The sequence below is a fragment of the Sinohyriopsis cumingii genome, chromosome 6 (assembly GCF_028554795.1).
Source record: "Sinohyriopsis cumingii isolate HCF-2022 chromosome 6, ASM2855479v2, whole genome shotgun sequence".
Classification (NCBI taxonomy): domain Eukaryota; kingdom Metazoa; phylum Mollusca; class Bivalvia; order Unionida; family Unionidae; genus Sinohyriopsis; species Sinohyriopsis cumingii.
Window position 1 is genome coordinate 10,652,362 of NC_142966.1, and position 19,526 is coordinate 10,671,887.

Consider the following 19,526-nt stretch of genomic DNA (forward strand, 5'->3'; position numbering starts at 1 on the left):
AATGCACAAAAATTTGCATATTAAATTTCAATTGTCAGCCTCAAGTGGTTTTCATAGATCTACCATGAGACAGTGTACTTGCATACTAAATTGCACTTGTCTACCTCATGTGGTTTCCATAGACCTAACAAAAGACTGAGTGCATTTGCATACTAAATTGCACTTGTCTACCTCATGTGGTTTTCATAGACCTAACAAAACACTGAGTGCATTTGCATATTAAATTTCACTTGTCTACCTCATGTGGTTTTCATAGACCTAACAAAAGAGTGAGTGCATTTGCAAATTAAATTTCACTTGTTTACCTCAACAGGATATTTTCACCAGACAAAAATCGAGTACAAATTTGAAAAAGTGCTGTAATCGCCAGAAAATTTAATAGGCAATAAACTTATGACTCTGATAAAAGGTGGAATTTTGTCATGTCTCTAAGCTGAAAACTTCTGTGATATTGTGACAAAAAAAAATGATTCATGACAGATGAACAGATGCAAGGATGACAAAAATTACGTGGCCTGTGTATAAACATCACATGGCAAGGGGAAATAATCACATGGCCCAGAGATAAATATCATATGGGGGTCATAATCACATGACATGGAGATAAATATCACACTGGGGCATAATAATACTAATAATAATAATAATAATAATGAGGACTTTGTATAGCGCCTAATCTTTAGTAGCTCTAAGCGCTTTACAATTACATGACCTAGAGATAAGTATCGAATCTGGGACATAATTACATAGCCAAATATCACATTGGAGGCATAATTACATGGTCAAGAGCTAAATATCGCACTGGGGCATAACTACATGGCCTAGAAATAATTACATCACATGGAAATAAATACTGTACTTCATTATAATGGACCCTCACTATAAGGTGATATCCTCTGTGACACCCCAGGGTAAGTTAACTGTAAAGAACTGTAGTCATGACTAGTACTTTGATAAATAAGAAAATCTGGTACACAATAACCTCTACATATGGATAAAATCCTGTGACTCCAGAGTTTTTAAAGTACTTGTCTGTGTCAAAGTAAAGCTTGTACACTGCTAATTGCCAATTCAGATCCCTCAGAAAACCACCTCGCCCATCACGATCTGTGTACCTGAAAGAAAAAAACTTCAGTAAAATAACAAACTGTAAGTGACTGTCTTAGTGAAGAATATTCCCATAGTTTAGCATTCTTACATTAGGTGTTCTTGAACAGTTTATTAAGAAACAAGTTTTATTTTCATTATCTTGTCACAGTGTGACAGCATATGAAGGGAAGAAAACCTACTGTATTTCTTTCATTATAACCCCTTACATCATGAATAGCCCATCCTCATTTAATATTGTTTTTATAGATAATGAAGGACCACTCCGGTGGCCTAGTGGTTAGAGTGCCTGCCTTGAATGTGCAAGTCACGGGTTCAAACCCTGGCTGAGTGATACCAAAGACTTATAAAAATGGTACTACCAGCTGCCTTGCTTGGCGCTCAGCATTAAGAGGTTAGTGTTAGGACTGGTTGGCCTGTTGTCAGGAAAATGTGACTGGGTGGGACATTACTCTGCATGTCTGTGGCACGATACCCAGGTGCTAGACATCACTATAAACTGTCATACTGCAGACATCGTAGTGATACGACTGATCTTTTTTTATAAAAGTTGCATTAAAAATCCAAAACACACACACACATTAACTGATAATGATAATTTGGGAAAATTTGTTTCAATGATAATGCCCAACTTTTAAAAAGCAAGCTTCCCATTTATCACAGTACATATACTGTATATAAACTTCCTATCTTCATCATAGTACAGATACCTTATACAAACTTCCATATCTATCATGGTGCAGATAACTTACACAAACTTCCGTACTTATCATGGTACATGCACCTTATACAAACTTCCGTATTTATCATGGTAGAGATACTTTATACAAACTTCCGTATTTATCATGGTAGAGATACTTTATACAAACTTCCGTATTTATCATGGTGCAGATACCTTATACAAACTTCTGTATTTATCATGGTAGAGATACCTTATACAAACTTCCGTATTTATCATGGTACAGATACATGTACCTCATACAAACTTCCATATTTATCATGGTAGAGTTACCTTATACAAACTTCCGTATTTATCATGGTACATGTACCTTATACAAACTTCTGTATTTATCATGGTAGAGATACTTTATACAAACTTCCATATTTATCATGGTACAGATACCTTATATAAACTTCCGTATTTATCATAGTAGAGATACCTTATACAAACTTCCGTATTTATCATGGTGCAGATACCTTATACAAACTTCCGTATTTATCATGGTACATGCACCTTATACAAACTTCCGTATTTATCATGGTACAGATACTTTATACAAACTTCTGTATTTATCTTGGTGGAGATACTTTGTACAAACTTCTGTATTTATCATGGTAGAGATACCTTATACAAACTTCCATATTTTTCATGGTAGAGATACATATACCTTATACAAACTTCCATATTTATCATGGTACAGATACATGTACCTCATACAAACTTCCGTATTTATCATGGTAGAGATACCTTATACAAACTTCCGTATTTATCATGGTACATGTACCTTATACAAACATCCGTATTTATCATGGTAGAGATACCTTATACAAACTTCCGTATTTATCATGGTACAGATACATGTACCTCATACAAACTTCCATATTTATCATGGTAGAGATACCTTATACAAACTTCCGTATTTATCATGGTACATATACCTTATACAAACTTCCGTATTTATCATTGTAGAGATACCTTATACAAACTTCTGTATTTATCCTGGTACATTTACCTTATAAAAACATCCGTATTTACCATGGTAGAGATACCTTATACAAACTTCGTATTTATCATGGTACAGATACATGTACCTCATACAAACTTCCATATTTATCATGGTAGAGATACCTTATACAAACTTCCGTATTTATCATGGTACATGTACCTTATACAAACTTCTGTATTTATCATGGTAGAGATACCTTATACAAACTTCCGTATTTATCATGGTACAGATACATGTACCTCATACAAATTTCCATATTTATCATGGTAGAGATACCTTATACAAACTTCCGTATTTATCATGGTAGAGATACCTTATACAAACTTCGCTATTTATCATGGTGCAGATACCTTTTTCCATATTTATCATGGTAGAGATACTTTATACAAAATTCTGTACTTATCATGGCAGAGATACTTTATACAAACTTTCATATTTTTCATGGTACAGATACATGTACCTTATACAAACTTACGTATTTATCATGGTTGTTGTTGTTGTAGGGTTTAACGCCATTTTTCAGCACATGATAGGCTATATATGGCGGCCAGTATTAATGGTGGAGGAAGAACCAGGGAAATCCCCAGAAAGAACCACTGACCCTCGAGAAGCTACCGGCAAGCTTTCTCACATACCCACATTGGCCGAATCCGAGACTCGAACCTACACAGAGAGAGGTGAGATGGCAGTGATCTGTAACGGAGAGCGCTTTAGACCACTCGGCCACTCGGGGCCTCTTTTTATCATGGTACATGTACCCTATACAAACTTTCGTATTTATCATGATACAGATACCTTATACAAACTTCCTGTGTTTATCACAGTACATGTACTTTATATAGAAATCTGTCCATGGAAAATGAATACCACACAGTTGTACATATGTATAGTTGAACATTTAGGGGCATAAAGGCACTACACCATGTATTTCCTATTATACAAGGATGCTCATTGCTGGTAAAAGAAAAAACAACCCAAAACTTACAGAAGAAATATCTCAATTTTGCATTCGACAGAGGTCAAACAATTTTACAACCTATTGACAAGCAGAAGATTTGGACTTATTATAGCCAAAGTTTGTACCACCTACTGACCAGCCAAGCTGATCTGGACCTATTATAGCCAAAGTTTGTACTACCTTCTGACCAGCCAAGCTGATCTGGACCTATTATAGCCAAAGTTTGTACTACCTACTGACCAGCCAAGCTGATCTGGACCTATTATGGCCAAAGTTTGTACTACCTACTGACCAGCCAAGCTGATCTGGACCTATTATGGCCAAAGTTTGTACTACCTACTGACCAGCCAAGCTGATCTGGACTTATTATAGCCAAAGTTTGTACTACCACTGACCAGCCAAGCTGATCTGGACCTATTATGGCCAAAGTTTGTACTACCTACTGACCAGCCAAGCTGATCTGGACCTATTATGGCCAAAGTTTGTACTACCTACTGACCAGCCAAGCTGATCTGGACGTATTATAGCCAAAGTTTGTACTATCTACTGACCAGCCAAGCTGATCTGGACGTATTATAGCCAAAGTTTGTACTATCTACTGACCAGCCAAGCTGATCTGGACTTATTATAGCCAAAGTTTGTACTACCTACTGACCAGCCAAGCTGATCTGGACCTATTACAGCCAAAGTTAGTACTACCTACTGACCAGCCAAGCTGATCTGGACTTATTATGGCCAAAGTTTGTACTACCTACTGACCAGCCAAGCTGATCTGGACCTATTATGGCCAAAGTTAGTACTACCTACTGACCAGCCAAGCTGATCTGGACCTATTATGGCCAAAGTTTGTACTACCTACTGACCAGCCAAGCTGATCTGGACCTATTATGGCCAAAGTTTGTACTACCTACTGACCAGCCAAGCTGATCTGGACCTATTATGGCCAAAGTTTGTACTACCTACTGACCAGCCAAGCTGATCTGGACGTATTATAGCCAAAGTTTGTACTATCTACTGACCAGCCAAGCTGATCTGGACTTATTATAGCCAAAGTTTGTACTACCTACTGACCAGCCAAGCTGATCTGGACCTATTACAGCCAAAGTTAGTACTACCTACTGACCAGCCAAGCTGATCTGGACTTATTATGGCCAAAGTTTGTACTACCTACTGACCAGCCAAGCTGATCTGGACCTATTATGGCCAAAGTTAGTACTACCTACTGACCAGCCAAGCTGATCTGGACCTATTATGGCCAAAGTTTGTACTACCTACTGACCAGCCAAGCTGATCTGGACCTATTATGGCCAAAGTTTGTACTACCTACTGACCAGCCAAGCTGATCTGGACCTATTATGGCCAAAGTCTGTACTACCTACTGACCAGCCAAGCTGATCTGGACCTATTATGGCCAAAGTCTGTACTACCTACTGACCAGCCAAGCTGATCTGGACTTATTATGGCCAAAGTTTGTACTACCTACTGACCAGCCAAGCTGATCTGGACCTATTATGGTCAAAGTTTGTACTACCTACTGACCAGCCAAGCTGATCTGGACCTATTATGGCCAAAGTTTGTACTACCTACTGACCAGCCAAGCTGATCTGGACCTATTATGGCCAAAGTCTGTACTACCTACTGACCAGCCAAGCTGATCTGGACCTATTATGCCAAAGTTTGTACTACCTACTGACCAGCCAAGCTGATCTGGACCTATTATGGCCAAAGTTTGTACTACCTACTGACCAGCCAAGCTGATCTGGACCTATTATGGCCAAAGTCTGTACTACCTACTGACCAACCAAGCTGATCTGGACCTATTATGGCCAAAGTTTGTACTACCTACTGACCAGCCAAGCTGATCTGGACCTATTATGGCCAAAGTCTGTACTACCTACCGACCAGCCAAGCTGATCTGGACCTATTATGGCCAAAGTTTGTACTACCTACTGACCAGCCAAGCTGATCTGGACCTATTATGGCCAAAGTCTGTACTACCTACTGACCAGCCAAGCTGATCTGGACTTATTATAGCCAAAGTTTGTACTACCTACTGACCAGCCAAGCTGATCTGGACCTATACGGTAATCCTGTTGATACTGTAGTATATTCAGGTAATGATAGACACATATCATTCCGAATGAAAGAAATTCCAGTGCCTCATTATAAGCTGTTCAAATATTAAACTTAATTTTTAACACACGACCACTATATAGCTTCATGTTAACACATGACCACTATATAGATTCATGTTATCACATGACCACTGTGTTATTTATCTTATTTTGTGTCACATGACCAGTTTTATTTAGGTTAGGATACTGTATATACTCATTTACAAGTCAAATTCAACTGTTAAAACCCTGATCCATATGCTTACAAAAATACCAAGCACTGACTTCTTAAAAGCTCTTCTGACAAAAATGTATAAGTAAACAAAAACTGGCTTGCATAGTCCATAATAGGGCTAATGCAAAATAAGTATGCAGGTGCCTAATGATGAAACTTTAATGAATTTATATTTCTCAGCACACCACCACTCCACTTTATGTTCAAATAATTAGCTAATGAATCCGCTAAGATGGTAAATACCCTCATCAGTTTTTAATGTTTTGACCTCTAGACCCATAAACTTCAAAGTAACATACATACAAACTCTAAAAATGATGATTATTTTTGTACAGTCAAACCTGTTAATAGTGGTCACTAATGCAAAAAGGTAAAATGGGCCACTGCACACAGGTGACCACTGTACTTGGGTTCACCATTTAAAACTTATTTTTGAACAAATACCACACACAAAATATCATTATTATTATTATTAGTGTTTTAGATTGTTTGATTTGCACTGTACAACAAAATTGTAATTACCAGTGTCTGTTGTTTTCTCCCAAATTGATGTTTCATACAAGATTACTCCTGCTTGCTTTAATCCATCCTAAAAGTGAAATCATCACTGACTCAAAAATATACACCCATCTAAGTTTCTTCACACCCATCTAAGTTTCTTCACACCAATGTAAGTTTTTTCACACCAATGTAAGTTTTTTCACACCCATCTAAGTTTTTTCACACCAGTGTAAGTTTTTTCACACCAGTGTAAGTTTTCTCACACCAATGTAAGTTTTTTCACACCAATGTAAGTTTTTTCATACCCATCTAAGTTTTTTCACACCCATGTAAGTTTTTCCACACTATAAAAACAACATCTGGATTAGTCAGATGCTCATTAATCACCAAGATCAAAAGACTGCTTATATGAGATCAAACGACAGTCGGCTTATGTGAGATCAAAAGACTGCCAGCTTATGTGAGATGCTTTGATGAACAGAAAATCAAAAGAAGCCATGTATACCTTGTGATCCATGAACTGAAACTTCACCTTCCTTCACAAACAAATTTTAAATACTGAATGTCCCTGACCCTTGGCCATATTGAAAAGGGATGTAACTCATATCTCCTCTCAAAGATGAACATTTCTTTTTCTTTTGAGACAGCTTTAATTCACAGGCAAATAGAGATATCTAACTATCCCTATCACACTGGCACAAAAGGTGACTTCCATTTCTGCTGTGATACCAAAACTACTTTTCCCACCATCCAGCAAACAAATTACTTTGATCCTCTCCTGTAAGGATAAAAAGCACCTTACTCTTGGAGTAAACATACTGAGTCTTTCAAGTTTGAAAGTGTGACTGAAATATGGTATGTACAACTGAGATATAAAACGCTTAAACAAAGACTAATGTGATATGCTCTTATTGAAACAATGCCTGGCTCATCAAATAAAATAAGTGTTTAATTTGCATACTTGAAGCAGAAACTGTTTGATTCATGCTGCTGACGGTAGAAATCAGGTGACTATTAAACACAGGGCATTTATATCAGAAATTTCTGGGGTAGGGGGATCAGAATGGCCATTGTGACCAGGTGACCTGTGAAAACAGATCACCATTATGACAGGTTTGACTGTATATTACACAACGCAACAGTAAAGGTAAACTTGAAACTAACTGACAAAAAATGATAATATTAGTAGAAAAAGGGATAACTTGTTTACCCAGCTTCAACCTGCCTCCAGCTACCATCAATTTCACGTATGTACAATACCATTGGTACATTGGCTGCGGGAACACCCCGTGCTGTGTCCAGTATGTGAGTAGTTAGAGGGGGCACAACACCACCAGAGGACATTGTAACCTGAAAATATAAGATACTCGTGTTAAATATCTGGCTGTTTCATTAAGAATTCAGTGATTATTTGTTTTCTCCCCTGCTAAATCAGTCAGTCTTTTAACACGACTTGCACAACAATTCTGAAATAAAATTCAAGTTACATTTACAAAATCTACATATATTTCTTGAATTATTACTAAGAGATACCATTTATTAATATCAAATGTAAAATAAGCACCTTAATATCATGAATTTATAAATCAAAAAGACCAATTTTGTACCTCAGACAAATAAAAGCCCACCTCCAATTATCTGGATGTAAGAACTGTCCAATACAAAACAAATACAGAACAACTTTTAAACCATTAGGAAACTAAAACCTTGGGATCTAACTGGGAATGATTAAGATGTAATAAATGCTTAGAATTTTATCAACTCTTGGAAAGCAGAGCTAAAGATTGGTTAGTCCTGGTTTCATTTGAGTTTTTACACCTTGTGTTAGATATTTGGAGCATTTATGTTGAAGTGGGAAGTTCGAGCATATCCCCTATTGAAATACTGAAATTATCTGAAACCATGTTGAAGCATCATAAGATATCTGTCTGCTAGCAGGCCTGGCAAAGGTGACACTCAGCCCTACCTACATGAAATTGATATGACATGATTCCTTGTGCTAATATTTCATCTTTGGTGCAAGAATGTTCAATCGATTGTGCCACATATTTTATTTTTCTAAATTCTTATTCCCTCAAGCAAATACACGAGACAGATTAATGTTGACTGAAAAAGAAATGTAGGCGTTATTAAGGCACATACCAATAAATAAGTTCATTGCATGAACTTCTGTAACCAGGGTGCATTTTGGCTGGTCTGACAAATCAGCTCCCAAACTTGTAATAGGTTTGGAGGCCGATTTATGGGACTACATTTTGGTAGTATTACCAAAAATACATCTTTCCACCTAGTCTAACAGAAACACATTTTACACCCATAAAAAACTGCTCCTGGTGCAACTTCTGATCATAAAATAAACCAAAATAATCATTTGAAAAACATAAACTTATCAAAAATGTTCAACTAGACTTCAATAATTCCACAATATTTATAGTCACATGAATGTGTTCTCCAATATTATTGATGCTCAAGTTATTTCATGTGCATGTCAGTGTTCACATCGTAATTAAGTCACAATAATTTCTCAATTTTTGGAGCAAATATATTATACTTTTCTCTTTCATAACAAATCTGTAAAATAAACACCCAGTACATCAACTTTATACAAATAATCCCATACATTCACTTGTCTTTTTCTCCAATGGACACAACCTGTTGATATACCAGTTGAGCTCTTTCTGCGGCTTTGGCAAAGATTTCTTTAGACTTCCTTTTTGTCACCATTGACATTTTTGGCTCAATGTGTAATCTTTCTTTTCCTTCTCAATGAAAGCTTTTTTCCTTTCAAGCTAGTGCTTGTATTGGTGACATGCAGTGTGCATATTCTGACAGTGGGCTACATCTGTTCTCTCATGCAAGAAATCTTTCTTTGTATAGTAATTAGTTGCACTTTTTCCAGATGCCTTCTGAGCTTAAATGTTTCCATATGCAGCTTTTATTGTAGGTGCTGTTCCAAACTCTTCCAACTGTGACTACAATAATTAAGATCTTTATTGCAGAGGTCACAAAATGCCAGTTCTCTAGCATTCAGTTTTCTTATAAACTGACCAACTAAATTTCCATGAACTTTTCGTCCCAGCCATTCCCATTTCCATATGTTTTTTAAACCTTTATCTAAACTTTTCATGTCATGGTCTCTCTAAACAACTTGGGATGCCATGTTTTGCAAGCATGCTTGTTCTTTCCATTGCCATCAGTTTCCATTACACAAAGATTCATTGGATGAATTTAAACCTTTGACAAATCAGAATACTCTTTATGAGAGTCATGTGCTATTATATGGAACAAATAATTTACAAGGGTCACTGCAGAATGGGAGCAGACAGACCGTTTTTTAAAAACCGGATTGGAGACGATATAAAAAATGGGCTACATCAAGAAAAATCTGATTAAAGTCAAAAGAAAAGCGGAATCCCGCTTTAAAACATAAAAATCATGTCTGATTTTGGCACTGTGCAGCATCAAACTTTACGACAGAATTTTTTCTTCTATGAAATGTGACCTTACTAATTTAGAAGTTTTCAATCTAGTTTTCTGAGGAATCAGCAGTTTTGGATTAATATTTATGGTACTGTAATGAATTCTAGTTTTTTGGTTGTTTTGGGGAAAATCAGAATTTGTACATGTTCTTGCATATGGTATCATATATTCATGTTGATTTCTATTGTTTGGTTTGATCCAATTGTGGCAAGGTAATTCATCTGTGTCTTTTATACCTTTGTAAAAAGATATCAATCTATTTTCCAGTCTGCATCTTTTTAAAAGTTCCCATGAAAACTTTTTCAATACTGAGTTGAAAATTCATGGGTGTAACAAGATAACCAGATGGGATTTTCGGATTCACAAAAGAACACTTTTGACGATGATATAAATACAATGTTTAATAATGGATGACTTGACTGAACAATTAATTATGAATATGTGTGTGTATATATAATCCAAATATTGGATTTGATTAACATAAGAATGCACAGACTTAATGATGAAAAATACAAATAAATTAATTTAGCAAATGCAAAGACAAGGGATGAATGGTTCACAATGATTTGACAATGACATGATGGATACAGTTTACTCAGGTAGTAAACAATGTAAAATTTTACTCATGTAGTAAAATGAATTCACTCAGGTAGTGAAATTATGGTGATAAAAAAGGGACAGATATACCACTTATCTTTACAGTCCCGAAAGATACACTGGGTTTTACGAACCCCAAAATTAGCCCATGGCTAACAAATTACATGTAAGGAGATAAACTCCGTCATCAGTACACTTTGTTTCAGCTCCACGGCTGCTACAGTTCAGCTTCACAGCTGCTACAGTTAATTCCTGTGGTTGGCTTTACAGTTTGCACCACATTGACCCCGATCACATAACTTTGAACGCTTGGGTCACTCTGGTCACTCTACATGCTCTAGACACTCTGGACACTCCATACAGCTTTACACAGCTTTACACCGCTCTACACATTCCGGATATTAGACATTAGACAGCGGAAAATATATCCAATACCATGTACGAAACATGGGCATAATAACATAATGACATTATACACGGTAAGTTATATAGTTTGCATTATCAGCACAATAATTACAAAATGACAGGTTCAAAAATAAACCTAATCTTGCTCAATAAGAATCCTACTATATTAAACAGTTCTTAAAAATGTAGCTTTATATTACTAATATAAATCCCTTGCTAAATCGCAAACAAGAATAGAAATACGTGCATTATACTGCATAAACCAAAGCTACATAGCAAACATACAAAAATAAACATGGTTATACAGTAGTTATAACTTAGAGACTAGAAATAAACAAACTTGCATACCTCTACAGCTGACGATGTGCAAGTCCTTGAAGCAGACTGCTGGCTGACAAGACTTATCTGTATTGTAAAGAAATGTACGTACGGTGAGGTATTTATACACAGACAGTCTGTGCATTGTAGGCATTCGGTTTGTCCCATCGAGAGCACTTCGCAAGTGCGGCATGGGATGAACCGAACTATTTCAGAATACGACACAGTATACATAAATCACCCTCAGGTATCATTGTACACAAAAAACGAAACCCGAGTACATGTATTCAATAAATAAAAGAGTTTAATTCTGTGACAATGGGGTATAGTCATAACTGGACGTCACAAACCTAGATTTATCTAGATTCTTGCTTTTTGATTTTTAAGTTTTGATCTGTACAATCTGGGAATACAGGTCTACTTACACCCTTGAAAATTCACTAAGTTTAGGCAAGATGACAAATTATGTCTTAATAGGCCCAAAGTGCAATTTGCTTTGGTACACATATTTGACTCTGAAGGTTCCATTTCAGATCACTAGCGATTGTGACTCCAAAATATTTTGATTGAGGTTTTCTAAGGTAGTACCTGCAAATGAATATGACACTTCCAGTGAATATGCTATACTGGTTTTACGGCATTTTTATGGCATTTCTTTCTTGACACGTGCATTTTTTACATTGGAATCATACAACATTTTCATGTCCACTGTCCTAGATTATTAATGCCATTTTGTAATGTCTTGGTAACAACCTTGGTTCTGCTTTTTCTCTCACATAAACAGTTATCTGCAAAGAAGTGAATTTCAGAGTTAATTTTGATTGTGATGTCATTGAGGTACAATGAGGAACACATGGTCCAAGTAGTGTGCCTTGAGGTACTCTATGATACTCTGGATCAAACAGGAACACATGGTCCAAGTAGTGTGCCTTGAGGTACTCTAGATGATACTCTGGATCAAACAGGAATACATGGTCCAAGTAGTGTGCCTTGAGGTACCCTAGATGATACTCTGGATCAAACAGGAATACATGGTCCAAGTAGTGTGCATTGAGGTACTCTAGATACTCTGGATCAAACAAGAATACAAGGTCCAAGTAGTGTGCCTGAAAGTACTCTAGATGAAACTTTGGATCAAATAGGAACACAAGGTCCAAGTAGTGTGCCTTCAGGTGCTCTAGATGATACTTTGGATCAAACAGGAACACAAGGTCCAAGTAGCGTGCCTTGAGGTACTCTAAATATATTTTGGATCAACCAGATTTGGATCCCTTCATCATCATACATTGTTCTCTGATAATATATATATATAATGAGTCTACCCTATAGTCCTGACTGGGGATTGGGGATGGGGAGATATTACATTTTACGATTAGATCTGACTGACATGTTATGAAAATAAAGCAATAAAGATGGTATGTGAGAATGCTTGCCAGCAGCTTTCCAGGTGGTTCTTACTGGGGCTTTCCCTGGTTCTTCCTCCACCAGTTATACTGGCCATCATGTTTTAGCCTATCTTGCACTGAGAAATGTTAAACCCAAACCATGACAGCATGATACACATTTACCTGTAACCTGATGGCTATCAAACATTCATGTTACATATTTACCTGTAACCTGATGGCTATCAAACTCTCATGTTACATATTTACCTGTAACCTGATGGCTATCAAACATTCATGTTACATATTTACCTGCAACCCGATTGTTATAAGTGCGTGTATCAGATTCTAGACCGGAACATTATTCCCAGTATTCTGGATATTTGATACCAGAGACTGTCAACAGGTTCAGTGCTGTTGTTTATCTTCCCATGGCTATCTGTTGTAGGCACGGTACAGTAACCTATCATGTAAACTTACTGCATGGATACAAGCGTACTGTGCTGCTGGCAACGAAGGCTGACGAGAACGATGGTGTGGATATCGATTTTCCTCCAAGAGCAGGTAAAGGTGATGCTGGCATTAAGCTGGGGGTAAACTTAACAAAATAGGAACGAGAGGATATTAGAAATCTTTGCAACAAATTTCAGGATGTTCTAACAACTAGGCCTGGTCAAACAAACATCTTAACTCACAGTATAAAGACAACTTCGGAGATATCAATTAAACAATGGCCATATAGAATACCTTTCGCGCAAAACAAGCGGTAAAAGCAATGTTGAATGAAATGCTAGAGCAAGGCCTCATTCAGCCCTTAATCAGTCCATGGAGTTCGCCTTGTGTATTAGTTGACAAAAAAGATGGAACTCTTCGGCTATGTGTAGATTACCGCAAGCTTAATAATATCACTGTATTCAACACATATCCAGTCCCATGAATGGAATGATCTATTTGAGAAGATTGGTTATGAAAGTTACTTGAGTTAGATAGATCTAACTAAGGGTTACTGGCAAGTTCCTCTCGCTGAAAAATCGAGGCAAAAGTCTGCTTCTGTGACTCAGTTTGGGCTCTATGAATTTAACGTTATGCCCTTCGTTATGAAAACGGCACCTGCCAGTTTTGCCCGACTCGTCGACTTACTGGTGTCCAGACTACATAATGTCGCAGCATATTTTGACAACATCATTGTGTCAAGCAAAACTTGGTCAGAACATATAGATAATCTGCGTGCCTTGCTGCAACGTATACGGGAAGATGGCCTTACAATAAAGCCATCAAAGTGCGAGTTTGGAGCAGCTGAGATTGAATGCCTCAGGCATATCATTGGAGGAGGAAAAATTAAGACAGACGACAATAAAATTAAAGCAATGCGTGAGTTTCCATTACCCACCACGAAAAAGGGGATACGCTCATTTCTTGGAATGGTTGGATACTACAGAAAATTCCTTAAGAACTTTGCTGAAGTAGCAGTACCATTAACCTCCATGACACAGAAAGGAAGACCAAATATAGTTGTATGGACTGAAGAAGCCGTCCGATCATTTAAAATGTTGAAGGATGCTTACTAAGACCCCAGTCCTTATTGCCCCGGATTTCAGCAGGGAATTCATCATGCAGACAGATGCTAGTGACATAGCAATTGGTACTGTGCTAAGCCAGACAATGGATGGTGAAGAACATGTGGTAGCCTATCTAAGCCTGAAGCTTCTGCCGCAAGAGCAGAAATATGCAGCTATCGAGAAGGAATGTCTTGCGATCATGTGGGCAATTGATTCATTAATGTATTACCTGTCAGGGACAACATTTGAAATCGTAACTGACCACAACCCATTGACATGGTTAAATCAAATGCAAAGCAAGAATCAACGGCTACTTAGATGGTGTTTGGCACTCCAGCCTTACAACTTCATTATAAAGCACAGGAGCGGAAAAACAACATGCGAATATATACCAATTTGTTGTATTTTAGTAGTGACTCTAAGCTTTATGCATTTTGGTAGTAATGTAAGCTTTATACAAGTTATCATTTTACTGATGTACCAAGCCAGCAAATTATTATTATTTTAAAAATATTATTATATCGAAAACATAAAGTTTCCTCGTAAAAAGGGAGGTGTTATAAGTGCGTGTATCAGATTCTAGCAGATTCTAATTGTTACTACACCAGAACATTATTCATAGCATTCTGGATATTTGATACCAGAGACTGTCAACAGGTTCAGTGCTGTTGTTTATCTTCCCATGGCTATCTGAGCCTGAATAAGGCAAAAATGTTAATTTAATTAGGATCCCTTGTCTCTAACCCTTACTAAAACATGAGCAGAGTGATAGAGCAGGCAGTTTTTAGTTGGGCTTGGTACTGTAAGCAACAATGTTTTTCTAGTTTATTTTTAAGATTTTAACTTTATTTTACATAAAGCTGTAGGACCCTTACTTGGTGTTTGTGTGTCCTTTGAACCCGAATGTAACACCGATGCTATCAAACTTTCAAGTTACACATTTACCTATAACCCAATGACTATAAAACTTTCCATATTGAAAGTATGGCTGTGGTCAAAAGTGAAGACAATTCCTAAACATTCCTCAAATGACTTGTTTGCTTGTTTGTATTTATTTTCCCTTCTTCTTTCACCACTTGCAGTTTGTAAATATTAATTTGCTAAAGTTTATAACTTCAAGTATTATCCATTTGCTAAAGTTTATAACTTAAGTATTATCCATTTGCTAAAGTTTATAACTTAAGTATTATCCATTTGCTAAAGTTTATAACTTAAGTATTATCCATTTGCTAAAGTTTATAACTTCAAGTATTATCCATTTGCTAAAGTTTATAACTTAAGTATTATCCATTTGCTAAAGTTTATAACTTAAGTATTATCCATTTGCTAAAGTTTATAACTTAAGTATTATCCATTTGCTAAAGTTTATAACTTCAAGTATTATCCATTTGCTAAAGTTTATAACTTAAGTATTATCCATTTGCTAAAGTTTATAACTTCAAGTATTATCCATTTGCTAAAGTTTATAACTTAAGTAATATCCATTTGCTAAAGTTTATAACTTAAGTATTATCCATCCTGCACTCTTACTATAAGCCTAAAGATAATCAAAAGTACTGTACTTGACATCACTAATTGTGCTAATATATGTATGCATAAATGGGATATTCCAAGATAGTGTTAGTTGGGTTTTGAGACTCAAAGCATGTGTTTTAAGGTCCTATCAGGGGTCAATGCATGTCACTATAAATAGCAGCATTGTCCAATTTTAAATAAATATTTTTTTTATATTTATATAATAAATATTAAAAACGATTAAAAATTCAAAATCAAAGAAAATAACTTGTGTCTGTTTTCTTCAAAGCATTTAATATACTTAGAAAGAACAAAAAAATAGTTGGTAGGCTTAGTATTATCAAATATCATCACTATACACATACATATGTGCAAACACTCACATTATCCCAACTACACTGCTTCAGTGACAAACTGCTGCATGGCCAGCCCCAAGAATTTGTTTACCTCAACTCCAAGCAGGAATGTTTATCATTGATACATGCTATATGCTATGGGCATATATTGTAGTGAAAGGGGTTTGTCTTTTTTCTCCTCAAAACTTTCAAAAAATTGTCTCTTTCTACACACAACTGTGTCGGGGCATTGGGCAGTAAAAGAAATTGTATTTTAGTGTTTTTAGCACAACATGTGTTATTGCAGGTATGGGGATATCCTAAATAAACTCTACATGAATGCATATATGGGTCATATATAGCGGTGATTGAGTGACATTTTTGAAGAGTATCAGTAATAGTTATTGTTTTGCAGCATTTGAACACGCCATAAATTAGCTTTTGTCGTTGTACAGTGCAGCTATTTGCAAAGACACAGAGTGCTTTAGAAAGTAGGATACAAGGATGGGTTTAACGTGGCCGGTGGTCTACATAAAAGGGAAGTATTAGACTCCAGTTTTACATATTTTTGCATTTTGCCATTAAACCATTACAAGGATACTAAGAAAGTGGTTAGAGATTTAAACTCAAAATACATTAATTAATGAAGTATAGAAAATTAATTTACCAATAGTGGTAGAATTGATAGATTTACAGCATCGACATGCGAGCAGAAAATATATACATGCTATTCATCATGTTTGTAACTGAAATTTGGCTCATTATTATTACCAAAATACCCGTGCAATTATGTCATTGTCTTCATGATAAAATGCTGTTTATGTCCAGTACTGGCCTCCCTGCAGTTTTTTTAGGAATCAAGGTCACGATTGTTCAGGACTGACAAAATTCCTTTTTTTTGACAAGCACTTAAGTAGTGGGTGCAAAAAAAACCCAGCTATATAATTTAATTTTGCGCCCCCCCCCCCCTTCTCTCTCTCTCTCTCTCTCTCTCTCGAGAGAGAGAGAGAGAGAGAGAGAGAGAGGAGGTACAAACGTTCAAGGGAGGAAACTCTATTTAGTCTCGCCTGCATGACCGTAAAATATGTACATTAACGACTGCATCTAGTGACGCTTTTGGTGCTAATGTTAAGTTTAAAGCTAAACTGTATGGTGCCATACTTCGCTTATGTTTACGTTCTGCTTCGCTGCTGATCTATCTAAATGTCTCAAGGTAATTTCCAACCGTTCCTTCTTGGAGGACATAACTCTAAGGTGCCAAACTGGTGACCTTGGACTATCTTTGGACCAATTGCGGGTGCAGTTATCTCGAAATTATCAGTACGACTGGCCACTTGTTTGTATGTTTAGTATGATTTATTTTTGTTGTTTTTGAGAAATTGTTGTGGTCGTGCTGTGATTTTTTATTTTTTTTATTTTTTTTTATTTTGTTTTTTAAATCTGCTGCATTGTAAAAAGAATAGAAAGAGCGTTATGAAAGTGAGGATAAATATTGAGTTCATGATTCATATTGTGAAAATTGTAATTGAAGGTCATTCATAACCATGCTCCAAAAGAGCAAAAATACCCCCATTACATTAACAATGAACTTGTAAAGTACGTAAATAATCAGAATATGACCATATAAAATAAAAAATAAATAAATAAATAAAAGTAAACAATTTTGAGAAAATTACACAAAAACCTTTTTTTTTCTCACAAAGCACAGATGTTATTAAAGGTGCAGTTGAGACCCAAAATCTAAGGAAGTTCGACCATTCATTAAACCTTTCTTTATCCACAAAAATTTAAAGTTCAGATTGTAGGAAGTTTGACCGTTCATTAAACCTTTCTTTATCCACAAAAATTTAAAGTTCAGATTGTAGGAAGTTTGACCGTTCATTAAACCTTTCTTTATCCACAAAAAAAAAAAAAAAAAAAATGTATAGTTCAGATTGTAACATCGTTCTGATGAAAGGTGTTGTCATTTAAATTTTCAATGAGTGCTGCATTAACATTTCAAAACTCCACTGGGTCAAAGTTCAGATTGTAACATCGTTCTGATTGGGTCAAATTAACATTGAAAGAAACATTATGATTGCTTAAAACAATGGGTCAATGAATTCATTATTTTTCAACCACCATAGAAGCGAATCATGACAATCCAACAACCTGAAAAATACCGAATTCTCAAAGTGAAAAATGTAGTTCAAGAACAAATTCTCAAATCTATGAAAGGCCTTGATAGAAAGAAATCTACAGGCATTGACAACTTACCGCCTAAAATGGTTAGATTATGCGCACACGTTTTTTGCTTTGAAATTGGCATATTTTTTAATACTTGTATTGACAAAGAAAATCTTCCAGATCGTCTTAAAGAGGCGATGGTAAAATTAGCTGTTGTTGTTTTGTTTTTTTTTTAAAGAAAGGCAGATCCAGTGGATAAGGGAAACTACAGACCTGTCAGCATTTTCCTTGCACTTTGAATTTGTTTTAAAGGCTTCTGTATAATTAGATCCAAATGCATTTTTCATATTTTCTATCTGCTTTTATAAAAGGGTATGAACGTCAAACAACTCAACTGAAACCGATGGAAGACTGGGGTGCACTGTGCAATGTCAGTGTAATACTAACGGACATGCCCGTGGCCTTCGACAATCAACCACACAACATCATCATCAAAAAAAATGAAAGCTTGCAACAACATTGATATGAATTTCATACAAATAATTGAAACTTTTCGTATAACCGAAAACAACTTGTTAAACTGGTATCCTTATATTATAACTTTCTTTTTTTTTTGACCATATATTATGTATATCTATATTGTGTGTTTAACATTTGTTCATGATTAAAAATTGTTAGGGTAATTCTATTAAACAGCAGATTAAATAACTAATTGTTGCATATGATTGTAGATTATATTCTAAGATAATTAATACTTGTAGATAAACATGTTTACTTGGATTTGAGCTCAGGACATTGGTTTTCCACTTTGGGAATTCCTGGTGTACCTGATATGTATCATGTTCTTTAACTGAAACTGACGTGAAAGACATGATCTTGTTTACAATTTAGAATGTTCTAGAAATTTACTTTTGACCTTCTTCCAGGTCGTCTTATTGTGTCTTAGGTTGTTATATTAAGGACGTTATTCATTCCTAACTTAACATCTGTAGTGGAATCAGTCTTTTAGTTATGTTCAGTCATAATTTGAGAGGATTTATTTGTTTAAATTAATCGATGGAATTACAAAGTGCTCATATATACTGTTGGATTAAATCACTATTTTGGGATTATTGTAAATTCATTCA

The 19,526-nt window shown here is 35.9% G+C and overlaps 1 protein-coding gene across 4 annotated transcripts in view; it reads right to left on the minus strand.

The window, feature by feature from the left end:
* LOC149796364 (5-hydroxyisourate hydrolase-like) overlaps nucleotides 1-19,526 on the minus strand; it is a 43,021-nt gene that overhangs the window by 11,796 nt on the left and 11,699 nt on the right. The window contains exons 1-4 of one of the 4 annotated variants that reach the window (XM_089961035.1): nucleotides 17,395-17,493; nucleotides 11,473-11,529; nucleotides 7,853-7,992; nucleotides 983-1,115 (exon numbers count right to left, since the gene is read on the minus strand). In XM_089961035.1, the coding sequence (XP_089817161.1) occupies nucleotides 983-1,115; nucleotides 7,853-7,992; nucleotides 11,473-11,529; nucleotides 17,395-17,478 (414 nt within the window). In that variant the 5' untranslated portion in view covers nucleotides 17,479-17,493. Of the gene's footprint in view, nucleotides 1-982; nucleotides 1,116-7,852; nucleotides 7,993-10,883; nucleotides 11,145-11,472; nucleotides 11,530-17,394; nucleotides 17,529-19,526 lie in introns of those variants that run through there. The other 3 variants (XM_089961037.1, XM_089961038.1, XM_089961036.1) reach the window with 3 other exon arrangements.